The sequence below is a fragment of the Pyrenophora tritici-repentis genome, chromosome 1, assembly GCF_003171515.1.
Source record: "Pyrenophora tritici-repentis strain M4 chromosome 1, whole genome shotgun sequence".
Lineage (NCBI taxonomy): Eukaryota > Fungi > Ascomycota > Dothideomycetes > Pleosporales > Pleosporaceae > Pyrenophora > Pyrenophora tritici-repentis.
The window spans coordinates 8545376-8560118 of NC_089390.1; the positions used below are offsets into that span (position 1 = coordinate 8545376).

At 50.6% G+C, this 14743-nt stretch overlaps 5 protein-coding genes across 5 annotated transcripts; 4 read left to right on the forward strand and 1 right to left on the reverse strand.

Annotated features, from left to right (window-relative positions):
- Positions 1–569: 569 nt before the first annotated feature.
- On the reverse strand, positions 570–1751 carry PtrM4_032960 (mannan polymerase II complex ANP1 subunit; the record flags this gene model as incomplete). Its single annotated transcript, XM_066104022.1, has 4 exons — positions 570–710; positions 861–932; positions 983–1302; positions 1358–1751. The coding sequence occupies 4 exons, from the start codon at positions 1749–1751 to the stop codon at positions 570–572; spliced, it is 927 nt and encodes a 308-aa protein (XP_065966224.1).
- A 2395-nt stretch (positions 1752–4146) lies between these two features.
- Positions 4147–5275, forward strand: PtrM4_032970 (Rph, RNase PH; the record flags this gene model as incomplete). The annotated part of the gene is made up of 2 exons (XM_001939133.2): positions 4147–4294; positions 4440–5275. The coding sequence occupies 2 exons, from the start codon at positions 4147–4149 to the stop codon at positions 5273–5275; spliced, it is 984 nt and encodes a 327-aa protein (XP_001939168.1).
- Positions 5276–6541: 1266 nt separating this feature from the next.
- Positions 6542–8156, forward strand: PtrM4_032980 (Glyco-hydro-72 domain containing protein; the record flags this gene model as incomplete). The annotated part of the gene is made up of 4 exons (XM_001939134.1): positions 6542–6550; positions 6613–7137; positions 7191–7445; positions 7494–8156. The coding sequence occupies 4 exons, from the start codon at positions 6542–6544 to the stop codon at positions 8154–8156; spliced, it is 1452 nt and encodes a 483-aa protein (XP_001939169.1).
- Positions 8157–10742: 2586 nt separating this feature from the next.
- On the forward strand, positions 10743–12647 carry PtrM4_032990 (AraJ, Arabinose efflux permease; the record flags this gene model as incomplete). The annotated part of the gene is made up of 5 exons (XM_066104023.1): positions 10743–11078; positions 11129–11287; positions 11339–12004; positions 12055–12354; positions 12405–12647. 5 exons carry the CDS (start codon positions 10743–10745, stop codon positions 12645–12647), a joined length of 1704 nt encoding a protein of 567 aa, XP_065966225.1.
- A 1192-nt stretch (positions 12648–13839) lies between these two features.
- PtrM4_033000 (uncharacterized protein) lies at positions 13840–14721 on the forward strand (the record flags this gene model as incomplete). The annotated part of the gene is made up of 1 exon (XM_066104024.1): positions 13840–14721. The coding sequence occupies one exon, from the start codon at positions 13840–13842 to the stop codon at positions 14719–14721; it is 882 nt and encodes a 293-aa protein (XP_065966226.1).
- Between the last annotated feature and the right edge of the window lie 22 nt (positions 14722–14743).

Below are 14743 nucleotides of genomic sequence, written 5' to 3' on the forward strand. Positions count from 1 at the left end.
CCTCAATTACCAGTGCAAGCTGCAGTTGGCCTCATCAAACATTTGGCCGATAGTATTTAGCGGAGTTTCGGAGGTGTTGGCGCAACCCTCACTGTGCAAGGGTCCAACCAGCATCGAATGGGAAGTACATGCAACAAGCACATTGACTGAACCAAGCCATTGTATCACGTGTCCGGCCATAGCCACGTGCATGTTATTGCCACACACGCCATGAAATCATGTATAAGTTTGGTACTCTTACAGACGCATGCAGCGCTCACGTCTACTCTGGAGCTCTAACGCCCATAATGCAACAGCTAATGTCTAATGTAATACAATCCCCCAAATGCCTCCCCAAGCGCGCACCAAGCGACAAGGAACATGCGCCAACAAGAACAGAAGAGACCGGCTCGGCGAAAGGTTGCTGTCCGGGGTAGCTGTAGGCTCCAACAAAGAAGAGAAAAAATCAAGTACATCGAAGAAATTGACGTCCGGATCTGCGCCCAGATGCACCCGAGTCGTTACTGTCGTCGCTTTCAACATAGATGCGGACCTAGGTATCATGCTCCTCATATCGACGTGTGTGAATTCTACGAATCTCCCTTCTTTTCTTCTGCTCGCTTCCCTTCCTTCACTGGCTCCTGGTTGCCATGCTCCTTTGCCGCTGCCTCTTGTTGTTTCTTCTTCTCCGCCTCGGCCTTTTCTTCGTTCTTTGCTTTCTGTACCAGGTCCTGGACCGCCGCCTTCTCCTTTTCCCAGTCGCCCTTCTTCTCGTCGAACGTCTCCTTGATCTTGCTCTCTTTTGCCTTCTTCGCCTCCTCTTCGGCCTCCTTCTTCTTACGGTCCTCCTCCATCTCCTTCATGTGTCGGATATCGTCAACGCTGGGCTCGTAAAGATGCCAAATGGTGTAGTGAGGAAGACCGACGACGGAGAACTTCATGCGCTTAGCCATCTGCCATGTAGTGTTAGCTTTGTACCATGTAGAAGCAGCACATGGCGTACCTTGCCGAAACCCTCCGTCTCGGCGTGTTTCTCAAAACTGAAGGCGGGGAAGTGGACACCAGCACGGAAGACCTTGGCTTTGGCCAGGATACTGACACCGCCAACACCGTCGATTTCCATCTCCATGTCTGGGTCCCCGTAGGGATCGCGAAGGTAGGCCAAATGCGGGCGCCATGTTGCGTACTCGGCGTAGCCCTCAACAATGACGGCATCCTCGTCAAGAGTGTCGGCGAGAGCGAGGGCCGTCTCGGATTCTTGCCAGGAATTCAAGTCGTATGGCTGTTCCCCTCCAAGCCAGTCCGGAAGTGGTCGCCAGACGTCTGCGTGATATGTTAGTAATCGAGACTTGTGCTTTGCATGTCAAGTTCAACGTACTTGGTACAATGACATCCTTGTTGTGCCTCATCAGATCCTCGAGAATGGTGAATGGAGCCGTCTCGACGTCTACATCCCTCCAGTATACCCAGCTGTGCGTTGGTCGTAGGGCAGCGCTCAGCAGCCAGTTACGTGCCTGCGCCATTGACTTGCGGCGACCGGCCTGGGCGGCAAAACCGTGACGACTTTCAACGTCCTGGTTGACCTTTTGGCCAAAATCCTTCTCCATGATGGAGATTTCGCCAAACTGCTGCTTTGGGTCTGGGTTGGCTTGCAGCTCCTTGAGCTTCTCCGTCAACAGCGAGATGGTGTTATCCTTTGAATCTCCGACGAGGAAGGCCAGATCGATGAGGTTGTGCGGATACGTGAGATTCTTAAGATGGCCAAAGAACATGGGCAGATGCGGTGCTGCGTCTCGCAACGGAGCGCAGAGCAAGATGCGCTCTTCCCTTTCCCACCCCCTGGCTGTACCCTGCACATTGTTCAGGTCGTAGTATCGCACCGTCTCGAGTTGCGCATCGTCATTCGAAGAGAGCAAGCTGAGGGGCCCGGGACCCAGATTCGGCCGCAGGTCGGGGAAGAAGAAGAACAGGACGGTGAAGAAGATGGAGCCCACCAGCAGTATGCGCTGTATTAGCGCTCTCCGCCGTCTGAGCGTAGGCTGTGAGCGTGGTTGGAACCTACAAGTGCAGTGAAAGTTAGGATCATGCTTCATGGGGTCGCCAAAGTACATGTAGACAGAGTGCGCAGGCACGTGGCGTATGAGTGTCGGGCTGTGCATTGCTGGTGGACGTACTTGTGGGGTTGAATTGAGAAGGTGCCTCCTCCTTGTGAGGGATATGCCCCGTTCGAGAAGGCATGGCGGTGCATCTTCCCTTTGGACGAGGAATGTAAGGGCAACATTCGAGAGGAACGGGCGCGAGATATCGATGGATCGCTCCCTTAGAGACCCCCGGTCACCTAGGACCCGCCAGATCACCCAGTTGCTGCACCCAGGTACCCCTCTTCGGTCCTCGTTGGATTCGGCGCCTTCGGACCGTGTCGGACGCGATAATTGTTGGGTTGCGAAGGTTGGAATTGTGGATTGAGATGACAGTTTGCCTGGATTTGAAATGTCGCGCGTCTTGATGCCCTGCGTTGCAAGACTTGGCGTGGGATTAATTCGCCAAGACGACGGTGACGTTCAGAAGGGGGCTCGTGGTAATTTAGTGGCGTCCGGTAGCGGAGATTTTGATCAATCGAGCTCTTGTATCGACGCGCGAGTCTGGCGAGATGCAGTCGTCGTCGTGGCCGCGATGCATGTGTGTGCAGGACACTTTGCATCATCGCTCGACTTGTGAGGCTAAGCCGAGTCAGCTAGCATGGCTCCGGGCTTGTTTCAGAGGCAATCATGTACACGAACGCCCATCTCCGGAGAAGCGGCGGATGCCATACGATACGCTGACGAGCCCGGTTCTTAACCTCCATCATTTCACAATCATCCATCACTACCCTGTGCGCATTTGCTTGACTGACTACAATCAAACTTGACGCGTCCAACGATACTGAACATACCATGTCACCTTGCACAACTGCTGGGCATAGACACGTTGAGCAGTCACATGTGAGGCCGACCAAGCACAAGGACCTCATCTGAATGAAGGAATCTGATGCAAATCTCGACAGTGCTTATTATTTAAACAAAGCTTATTCGGTATTGACTACAGCCACAACCGTCTTCCTGCATCGAGTCCACTACTGACTATCACAATTTCATCAACCTGCCAATCGGATTCCATCTGGACACTGTTAGCCATGCGCAGACAGTGGTGTCGCAATAACATTTGCAAAGGCATCTTGCTCAGACAGCCGTTTTAAATCATTCCCCATCACCTGGCCCCTGATCGCAGCGCTCCAAGACGGATTGCTGCAAGCATTGGCTCAAAGACCACAATTATGCGGCGCTGAACAAGCCAGCAGTGCAACTCCACAACCCGTCATCCCAGCCGAGACTGGTAGGGTGCGGGAGGGTGACCCGGCGACAGATGTCGTTGAATGGATAGACTAGTTTTCCTCCTGGCGAAAGGGAAGGAATCAGCTGTGCTTACCAGGTCGAAGGGTGCAATGCGCGGGGTGTACTATATATCTGATTGCCAAGTTAGCATTGCGCCTTTCAAGAGCTGAAATGCAGAAGCCAAGGTAGCAAAGTGTGATCAGACAAAGGTAAGCGGTATATGTTTTCTTCAATGAAGTTCAGTAGCAGAACTGAAAAAATACGTTCATCATATGAGGTAGGCATGAGAGGAGTGGATGAAACTTACCATTAGGCAGAACCTTGGACGTTACTGAAGTTAGTACTGGGACAGCATATCCACCACCTACGTCGCAACGACTGAGGTGGCCTCGTAGCAAAGGTATATGCAGCCTCGGAGCTACCGCGAAGGTCATATCATGGCGGAAGGAAGCCGGCGCTGGACAATGTCTGGTCTGGGTTAGCTAGTATCGCAGACGTTGTTGCAAAACCAGAAGCTTTGGGGACAAGATCAGAGGGTGGTGCATGTGTTCAAAGCTCATTTGAGATCACAAGAACTATTTCAAGGGTATCAATCATGAAAGCGAGAAGGAGAGAAGAAATGGTGTAAACATACCTTGGGCGCGGATGTGAGTAGAAGAAAGAAAGTTGGTTTGGACGCGAAGGAAAATTGATCTTAGCTGCGAACTCTTGGCAGTCTCGCGCTTAGTCAGCCGTTTTTCCGCAAACACCATGAGATCACTAGCACCCGCAACACCGCAAGCTCAATACACCCACAATGGCGGCAAACATGGACAGAAGGAGGAACAATGCGCCAAGTGGCGGAACAAGTGCGCCAGTATTTGCGCGAACCATACGGGACCCGCAGTACATTGAGAAGCTTAGGCCGACAAGGTCAAGAGACCCGAATGAGCTTCGCAGGATCTGTGAGTGCTTGTCCCCTTGTTCTCGACTCCCTGCATGCTTCGCAGCTTCAATTGAGACTCATCAGCTTCGACTGAGCGAAATGCATTGTCCAAGCTCCACGCATAGCGCATTTCGTGTAGTTTTCAACTGCTTACACAACATCAGTCCTTCAAACGTCCATCATACCCTCCGCGTCCGGATCCGCCTACCTAGAGATTCCTTCCTCGTCTCCTTCCGCGACTTCTTCACTCATACCGCCCACTTCGTCCCTCAAGATTACTGCCTCAATACAGGGCCCGAAGCCCCTCCCCCGCAGCGCACCCTTCAGTCCGTCACTTCTCCTTACGACTACCGTCAAGTTTGCCCCGTTCGCAACCAGGCATAGACGCGGCTATATACGCGACTCAACGGAGCGTGATCTTGGGGTTCACCTAGAGACAGCGTTACGAGGTGTCATTATTGGCGAACGATGGCCAAAGAGTGGAGTCGAAGTCGTAGTGACTATCTTGGAAGGTGACGAAGACGGCTGGTGGGGAGATTCCGGGAGTGAAGGAAGCGCAAGCGGCAGTGGATGGGGCCTTTTGAACGTTTTGGCGGGATGCATAACAGTTGCGAGCGCTGCCATAACAGATGCAGGCATCGACTGTGTGGACATGGTGTGCGGAGGTGTCGCAGCCATCACACGTAATCCAGCATCAAAGCAAGAGCAAGGACTCGCAAGGATATTGGATCCATGTCCAGCAGAGCACAAGGATGTGGTCGCGGCATGTGTGGTCGGCTACCTTGCCTCGAGAGACGAGATTACCGAAATATGGATGAAGGGTGATGTTGGTTCCAATCCCGATGCTCTGATCGAGGGCGCCATACATGCGGCTGTGGGTAGTCTCGCGGTAGTCAAGGACGTCTTGCTTGAAGCGCTCCAAACCAAGTTTCAAGGTCAGATCGACAGCAACGAAGGCGGCTTGAAGAGGAAGGCACAGGATGTGGATATGACTGGCTGAACAAGTGCAGCAATGTACCTGTACTGTGTCCAGTATCTCTTCACAGGAATGACGACGTTGGACCAATCATCAAGCAATTGGCAAGCCGGCTATCGGCCCGAGCCTACATTCAGCCAAACCACACTGCTAGTATATGGACAGCCACTGCGAACTTTTGTAGCATCAACGGTCTACAGCACCGCCTACATCGCATTCTTAAAATGCATAGCGTCGGCGTTCGGAGCTGCCATCTAGCTCGATGCATGCGGATCTCAAGGCCACGCACGTATCCAAAACTTGGCAGGCTAAGAAGATCCACAAGTTTTCCAACTGAAAAGTTGTTGGCTCAGGCTATCTTCGCTAGCAATGTGAAGACATGTGTTAGTTATTGCTGTTCCCGATCAACTGGCTTTTACTGGCGAGGTGGATTTTGTGTTTGATGTGCGTACAAAACGTTCACTTCAGTAGTATTTTGGTTTGGTTCAGACAATATCAACGGCATGTTTCTTTTGCCGCCGATACCACCACAGTTGCCAAGGCGCATATCGGGGTTTGAGATGTCGTGATTGGTGCGCAAGTAGCAACAAAGTGGCTGGGATCCTACTATCCCTACTGAACATGGCGTCACAATTCTACAAGAAAACCCAACACGGCTCGCAAATTGGACATTGAGCATGGTTATTTTCCAAATAATGCAGCTGACAGGACATCAGTATACCCGCTAGCAGCATAGCTTCCCGAGCTTACGGCCCACTTGAGGCATGCTAGACTGCATGCCTTCAGAACCTTCCGGGTGGGTCGCATTGGCAATGGCCATGCGCGTGGGTCTTGAGGTCATCCCGTTCTTGCCTATCGTGAAAGAAATGCTTGCCGAGATTGGAGCAACAGCAAGTCGGCCTCCCTGGCAGCATCATCTCGATAGGTTTGCAGTTGCCCGATTAGTCTTGACGAGATGCAAACAACTTTCACGCCTCATAGCTTGCCACTCTTCTTCTCTTCAGCCCACTCTTTTTGGTCTCTATCATTTGAAGCTGACTATTTGTCTGCCCGTCTTTCGTTTTTCACGCTCGAATCACAGAACAGCAGCCGGCAAGCCTTCCGTCTTAGCTGCTCCTGCGCGGCTCAAGATTCCCTGCAACTAGTGTTGGTGCATATCTCTCGCGATTGCGATTCGGACGCAAGTGGGCAAGCGAGCGTTATAAGGCTTGAACATTCGCGCAGTTCTCGACCATCATCTTTTTCGTCCTTCGTTCCACGGTTGTTGTTATGTTGCAGTCGTTCGCTGATATGCCATCTGTATGTTATGCACAACACCCATGTTCCTTGCCTGCAGCGACGCTAATAATGTTGATAACTAGCTTACTCGCGCGATCGCGCTGCTCCCCGCGCTCTTTGCGACAGTCGCAAAAGCCGTCCACCCAGTTGAAGTTCGCGGCCAGGACTTTATCGATACCGTCACAAACAATCGGTTGATGATTGTTGGTGTTGACTACCAGCCCGGAGGTCAAGGCGCATACCAGCCCACAAACAGCCAGGATGCACTCACAGATGCCGATGTCTGTCTGCGGGATGCCGTCCTCATGCAGAAGTTGGGTGTGAACACTATTCGTGTCTACAATCTTGACCCGTCTCTGGATCACTCCATGTGTGCCTCCATTTTCAATGCAGCTGGCATCTACATGGTCCTCGATGTCAACTCGCCACTACCTGGAGAGAGCATCAATCGCTTGGAACCGTGGACGTCGTACAACAGCGACTACCTCAACCGTGCGTTTGGCATCATTGAGAACTTCATGGGCTTTTCCAACACCCTTGGATTCTTCTCTGCAAACGAGGTCATCAACGACTTGTCTACGGCTGAGCACAACCCACAGTACATCCGTGTAAGTCCGAGCCGCCATTGATTTGGCTTGACTCGCTGCTAACACAGATGCAGGCCGTTCAGCGTGACATGAAAAACTACATCGCCAAACATGCTAAACGCCCCATTCCTGTCGGCTACTCTGCTGCTGACGTTCGTGAGATTCTACAAGACACTTGGGCATACATGCAATGTATCGACAACAACGACAACTCGTCTTCAGACTTTTTTGGTCTGAACTCATACAGCTGGTGCAATGGCGACAACTACCAGACCTCAGGGTACGACGGTCTGGTTACCATGTTCAATGGTTCTGCGATTCCCGTATTTGTAAGATTCATATACTACATACATTTCCTGTAGGCTCACAACAAACAGTACAGCGAATACGGCTGCAACCGCATCATGCCCCGCCTTTTCGATGAAGTCCAAGCTCTTTACGGTCCCAACATGCGTGCACTTTCCGGTGGCCTCGTCTATGAGTTTTCAGCAGAATCCGCTAACTACGGGCTCGTACAAATCAATCAAGACGGCTCCGTCAAGCTTCTCGCCGACTACGACAACCTGCAATCTCAGTTTAACAAGCTCGACCTGAGCGCCCTTGAATCTGCAAACCCACAATCCACCAGCATCAAAGCGCCCGACTGCTCGGCCAGCCTCATCTCAGCGCAAGACTTTAGCAAAAACTTTACAATTCCTGCTATCTGTCCCGGCTGCCAAGCCCTCATCGACAACGGAATCGAGAACCCGAAGAGAGGTGCCTTCGTCAAGGTCGACAACATGCGGGTTTCGCAGAAGGTTTATGGAAGTAATGGTCAACAAGTTAACGATTTGACGCTTGATGTTGTGTCTAACGATGGGTCTAACACGCCTGGCGGCGACAACACGACTCCAAGCGGTACAGGCAGTTCGAACAGCAAGCCTAGTCAGACAGGTAACGAGGCATCGCCGTCGCAGACAACAAAGGGCTCGGCTTCGCGAGTCGGAGGCAGCTGTCTTTTGGCACTGTTGTCAGTGTTTGCGTTTGCCCTCTTCTTGTAGAGAGGACAGGCAGCATCACGATCTCATGACTAACTATTTCCACCTGCATTTACTTAATGATAGCTCGGATTATGATACGACATTTTTTCACGGCCGCGCAAGCTAATGAGGTAACGGTTTGAATAAAAAGAGGGATCTGGCGAGGATGGAAAATGCGCGTTTCTTGCATATTTTCTGTGTATATACTCCGTACATAGGTTTTTAGCATCTAATGTGTATATACAAAAACATGATAAGGACCTATCTCCCCTTGCTCCACTCAGATACAGGTATCTCGAGACGCGCCGTATTCTAGCCTCAGCCCAGTTCTTTGAAAAGACAACACATCGAAGACTAGTTCCCCATCACGCAGCAACGACTTTATAGTCTCCAACGTATATTCAACATTTGTATACATGAGCCCGATTCCCGCTCTGTATCATCAAAACTTCTCCGCCGCCTGCAACTGATATTTAACCCTTCAAGTGTAAGAACCTGTGACCCTGTATGCAGAAGCGGTTATATTGAGGCGATAGGAGTCGCGATCTGCACTTCCCACGAAAGAATATAAAGCAATATAGGAGAGCCATGGCAGCCTAAACATCGACAACGATCTTTCTCCAGCCTTCAAAAGACCAACTATATACTGAATACACATAAATGAAGGGATTGCAAGCATTGCTAGAATATTTAGCAAAATCAGGCTTACACCAAGGAACCAGAGACTGTATACTCCCCTTGATCGATTCTGACCATTCACCATTGAGGGAATGACGGCTACGTACGGCTGCGGCGCTCTTATGGCATCATCAACGAAACCGTTTAGTCGCTGCAGAAGCGCAAGAGAGACATAGGAATCTTACCCATACAAAATCTTGGTATCCGGGCTATAGGGAGATAGTCCAGTCTGGACCAGTTCGAACACTCGTTGAACGCAACTATCGCTTTCGTCTTTTCCTTTGGCCTTGACAGATTCCCGAACGCATATACGACTATAGTCCCACAACAGCTTCCTTGCATATTTCCAGGTCTGAAATTGGCAGTTGCTGTTTGACACTTGGGATCTCCGTAACCTCTACTGTAAGAGGTGCTGCGCGTGTACAACCCCCGTAGTATCTAGTAAGATGCGATTGAACTTGAGGATAAGTACCCACAAGTGGCTCTTGATTGCAGCGTCATGTATAGCGGCCTCGTATGTATCGCCAAGGCATTCTAGTTGGTCAATCTCTCGCGCGACCATTGCCATCATGTGAAAGAACTCTGGGGGGACAATTTCAAGCTACAGGCTTCTGATAAAGTAACATTCGAGGTTTTATACATCCAATAGCAGAAGTTCCCGCTCTGTGACTAGCGGCAGTGAAGACTAATGATTTACAAGATACAAGAATGATACTTTATATATTCGTATAGATCCGTTGATGCTGATTAGGTACGACCCATAGTGTGTGATTGGCTGCTCTTCGGCTGCATCTTTTTCAAGTCCGCCAACTATTTTCGAGAACAGTGAGCTATCGCAATAGAGTGGCACAGGGCTAGATGATGGCTGCGCTGTATCAGTATCAAGGTTTTCGACAACATCGAAAATTGACTGCCAGTATCATGTAATCCCTCCAGTTTTAGAGGAGGCTTGCAACGAAGGATTAAAATTGTGAAAAGTTTTATCATTAACAACTCAAAGACTAAGGATCTCTTTATAAGCGACAGCAAGAGCACTTGGGTGCTATAAGATGCTTAACATACTAGTGTAAAAAGGCTACTACAGTTGCTACACACGCCGATTAGGTGCTTAGCTACCCGGTCAAGCATTTTATGACAACCTGGTGATGGTGTACTCCTGGAGAGTCGGGGTGGCGTTCCTGGAATACCGGTAGTGTTTAAGCTAGGTCATATCCGGTTAGCTGACCTTGAACTCGCGACCGCCGAAAAAGTGAGTCGCCAGCTGCGATCTTTGTGGCGGCAACATGTTTGGGGAGCTCGATCCTAGCGGCAGCGACTGTGCTCCACTCTGAATACTGCAAGTAATCGTGGGTGGACAAGTCCGTGCCGCTGACTGCAAGCGTGCCTGGGAATGACGCTTTAGGTCTACAGTGTGCGTAAACGTCAGCCTCGAGCGGAGACGCCTCCCCAAGCCACCGCGTAGTGCAATCGGCCTCTTGCCGCCGCTTATTGTTTACGATGTCTCATCACGGTACCACAGGTCTAGCAAGGGTCTTTGAGGCTCTAATTGATAGTGTATCTCGTTAGCTATGTCGAGATTTCATGCATCACGGGCAAGCCGAGGTGGCTACTTCCGTTCCCAAGGACGAGGGCAGTCAACACCTTTGCTATGCCGTCATGATAAGACTGCACCCAATGAGCTCTGCCGAGCTAAACCTCTGCCGTCTTGGATCTTGGAGCCACCCAACGGACAAGGCTTAGATCAGGGATTAGATCGTTGTCTTTGGTCGCTTACATCCGCTTTCACGGTAGCGCGACTTCGCTAGGACTTACCCCCGCATACGTATAATACCTTTGACCCATGGTACACTTCTTGTCAATCATCGCATTACTTGGAAACATCCAGTCAAGGCGCAGTCACCCGATATCGTAGTCCGATTCACAGTCGAGATGGATGCCAGTCTCTCCGATCGTAACAAGGCGCATCTCAGCGACGAAGATAAGATTCCCGTTGAAAATTCGCACTCCAAAGTCGAAATCCCAATCTACAATGACGTCGAGCGCGTCGACCAAACCGATCTGTCTTTCGCTGCAATCCTCAAGGGCACAGCTGCCAACCCACTCAATACGTTCGAAAAGAAAGCGGCGCTTATCAATGTCGAAATCGACAAGTTTGGTATGGGGAAATACCAGATATGTATCTGGTTCTTGTGTGGATTTGGATATTTCCTTGATCTTGCATGGTCACAGGGTGTTGGTCTAATTGCATCGGCAATCTACCAAGAAGTCAGTATGTACCAGCTGTCTTTGGGAGTATCTGCTAAATCAAAAATCAGATGGGAGTCCCAGACAAAGATACGGGAAACATCTATGCCATTGCGAACGCAGGCTTAGCTGTCGGTGCGCTCGGTTTTGGCCTCGCTGTCGACATCATTGGTCGTAAATGGGCCTTCAATCTGACTTGCCTGATCACCTCGGTGTTCGGGCTCTTGCTGGTACGTTCCTGTATTAGCATCCTATGCTTCAAATTACTGAAGAATGAACAGGCTGCTCCCAAATATAACTATCCTGCAATATGTGCGATCTACTTCCTTGCGTCGCTTGGTCTTGGAGGTAACATTCCAATCGACGCGACCATCACCCTCGAATTCCTACCGCATAACCGCCGATTTCTCGTCGCGCTTCTATCTATGTGGCAACCAGTCGGTGTTGCCATTGCATCTTGCATCGCTTACGGTACAACGGCCAAATGGCGCTGTGACCCCACTTTGAAGTCCTGCCATGATGTCAATCCTGGAACCGAATGTTGCACCGTCGGTAGTAACATGGGTTGGCGCTACACTGTGATAGTTCTTGGAACTATGACTTTGGCGGTATTCTTCGCTCGTTACTTCATTTTCACTTTCCATGAGTCGCCCAAGTTCTTGCTTGCGAGAGGCAGGGAGGCAGAGGCTATTGAGATCCTCCATAAGATCGCAAAGTATAACAAGCAGCCGCCTCCGACGTTGACCCTGGAGATGTTCGCTGCTATCGATGAAGCGTCATCAAATGCCACTTCTGCCACACAGGGTGCTGTAGACGAGCCTCAAAGTACTACAGCAACTACCAAGAAGGTTGTCAGTGGGTTTGGAAAGGAATTGACTCGATTGAAGGGCATTTTCACGAACAGACTTTCTGCCTTTATATTTGTATTGCTCGCGATTACCTACATGGTGAGTCAATCTTTAACATTTACAGTCTAGTGATACTAACCCAACTATAGGGAGACTACTGGTCTTTCAATCTCGCCGGTAGCTTCCTCCCGATTATTCTGCTACGAAACAACGTCGACAACGGCAGAGGCTCCGTGTCTGACACGTACGAGCAGTACCTGATCATCTATTTTCCGGGTATCATTGGCGCCGTTCTCGCTCTTGTATCTATTCAGTTGCCTCTGGTTGGTCGAAAATGGTCGCTTGTCTTCTCTGCCATTTGTCAAGGGGTTTCTATGGCGATGTACACTCAGGTGTCCACGACCGCAGCTTACGTTGGCTTGAACGCTTTGGAGTACATTATGCAAACTGTAAGTTCACCAGTGAAAAGAAATCTTCGACCGTGCTGAACGACAAATAGTACTTCAATGCGGTGTTGTATGCTTCTGCTCCAGAGCTTTTCGATACAGTCTATCGCGGAAGCGTCAGCGGAATGCTCTCGTGCATGGGCCGTCTGGCCGGTATCGTCGCCCCGTATGCCGGTGCTCAATTTCTTGCAGAAAAGAGTTCTGGGATTCTTTGGTTAGGTGCTGGTGGCATCTGGTTGTCGGCACTGCTCATGTGCTTCTTGCCCGTTGAAATGAAGAACAGACAGATGTTTTAACACTTGACGCTTAGTTCCAATGTCAGCATCAATATTGTAGAGGTTAGATACTCCAGCTATAGAAAGCAATGAAGAATCAGGAACGGAAAGCGGGTTCCGTGGAAAGATTCTGTGCTAGGCCTGACTTGTACTAGTGAATATGTGGTGACGTCTTTTCCATCTGTAAGCGCCTTGGTACCGTCGCTCATGTGGGCCGACGACACCATCTCAGATCTTGCATCTCAACCGTTGGATATGGGCGACGCTTACCATGTTCCCTCTAGCACCTCATAGTCGTGTCTGACAACTACAGTGGCGTTTGTACTCTAGTATATTAGGTATTGTATGTCACCCGAATGCTAGTCATGATTTACTGGAACAAAGCAGAGTTTGAAGTAACCTCCCTCCCCGCGGGTAGAACATCCCACCGCGCAGAACCATGAAAATCTTCAAGCAACACCACTCTTCATCCCACGGTTCTATAAAGCTTAAACAAACACAGTGATATACCTTAGTAAAATTACAATCTGTTACTAAGATTAAATAGCAAAATTATAGCGGTCTTGCGCATACTTACCGACATACTCTCGCCACGACTAGAAGCTGCGACAACGATGCACCCCTGTTCTCTTGTCGGGCCCTACGATCATCGCCACTTCGGAGGCTCTAGGGAATAACTTATCGTGTCAAAACATAGCTCGCAAAGTGCGAAGACCTGCAGCGACCGAGAACATCTGCTCCGGATTTATCCACGGAGACGTGCAGGCCTCCCCACTTAAGCAGGGATTCTCTGCACGCTGAAAAAGCGTGTACTTTACACTAAGCGGCCTGCATTATACACCTGCGCTATGCCCTAGATGCCCTAGCTGTGGCGCATGCTTCTCGAAGCCTCTCTGCACGCGCGCTGCGCCTTCTGGCTATTCTTAGAAATCGAAGATGAGCAGCGCGAGGGTGACACCCTCGTCAGCTTCTTGCTCAAGCCCGCCCTCCTCTCACCACCTACGCCGACATGGACCCAGCCAGCCGAGCGCTGGTGCAGACCTTGCCTGCAGGCGTGCGTGATACGTATGCTGCTCGATCAGAACACAGCAATGTCCCAATCTCTACCCTTGTTCATCGCCGCAACGGCCGACGCTCGCGCGAGGAGCAGGCGCAGCGCTAGCAGTACCTCAATCGAGAAGAGGAGAAAGCTCTAGTACAGTTCTTGCTGCTAATGTCTAACCTTGGCCACCCGGTGCAAATCAAGTTCATACGCCTTCTAGCTTGTAGTATAGCTCGTCAGCGGTCTACCAAGACGCAACCGATCAAGCCCCCGGGCAAGAACTGGCCGAAAGCCTTCGCGGAGCGTCACCCAGAGCTACAAGCGAGAAAATTCAAGTCGATAGATTGGAAACGTCACGAGAACAACGTATATGGCAAGATAGTCGAGTGGTTCGATATAATCGGGCAGGTGCTACAGAACCTAGCTGTCTTACCAGAGAACGTGTACAACATGGACGACACGGGCGTTATGCTAAGCATGCTTAGCTCGGTCAAGGTCCTGGTAGGTAAGGATGACCGGCGGAACTATAGAGGTGGGGGCGTAAAGCGGACGATAGTCACCGCGGTCGAGTGTGTGAGCGCCGATGGCAGGGCGCTGCTGCCACTGATTATCTGGCCCGCTTCAACCTATCGCAGCAACTGGACCACTCACGAGACGCTAGGATGGCATTATGCGCACTCTAAGAACGGCTACAACGACTCTAAGATCAACTTGGAGTGGCTTACGCGCGTATTTGATTCTCAAACTAGAGCACGAGCTAACGGGAAGCCACGTGTGCTAATCTGCGATGGCTTTGGAAGCCATGAAACACTCGAGATCCTAGAGTTCTGTCTTACTAACAACATCACCTTGTGTCGTCTGCCCTCTCACACGTCCCATAAGCTACAGCCCTGCGATGTCGGGCCTTTCGCACCCTTGAAGACAGCATACCGTGATCAGGTCGAACGACTCAACCGGGGAGGCATAGATATAGTTGGCAAAGAACATTTTACCTATCTGTACAGTCCCGCTAGAGATACAGCATTGACCAAAAGAAACATCAGAGCTGGATAGGCTGCGACCGGTCTGTACCCTT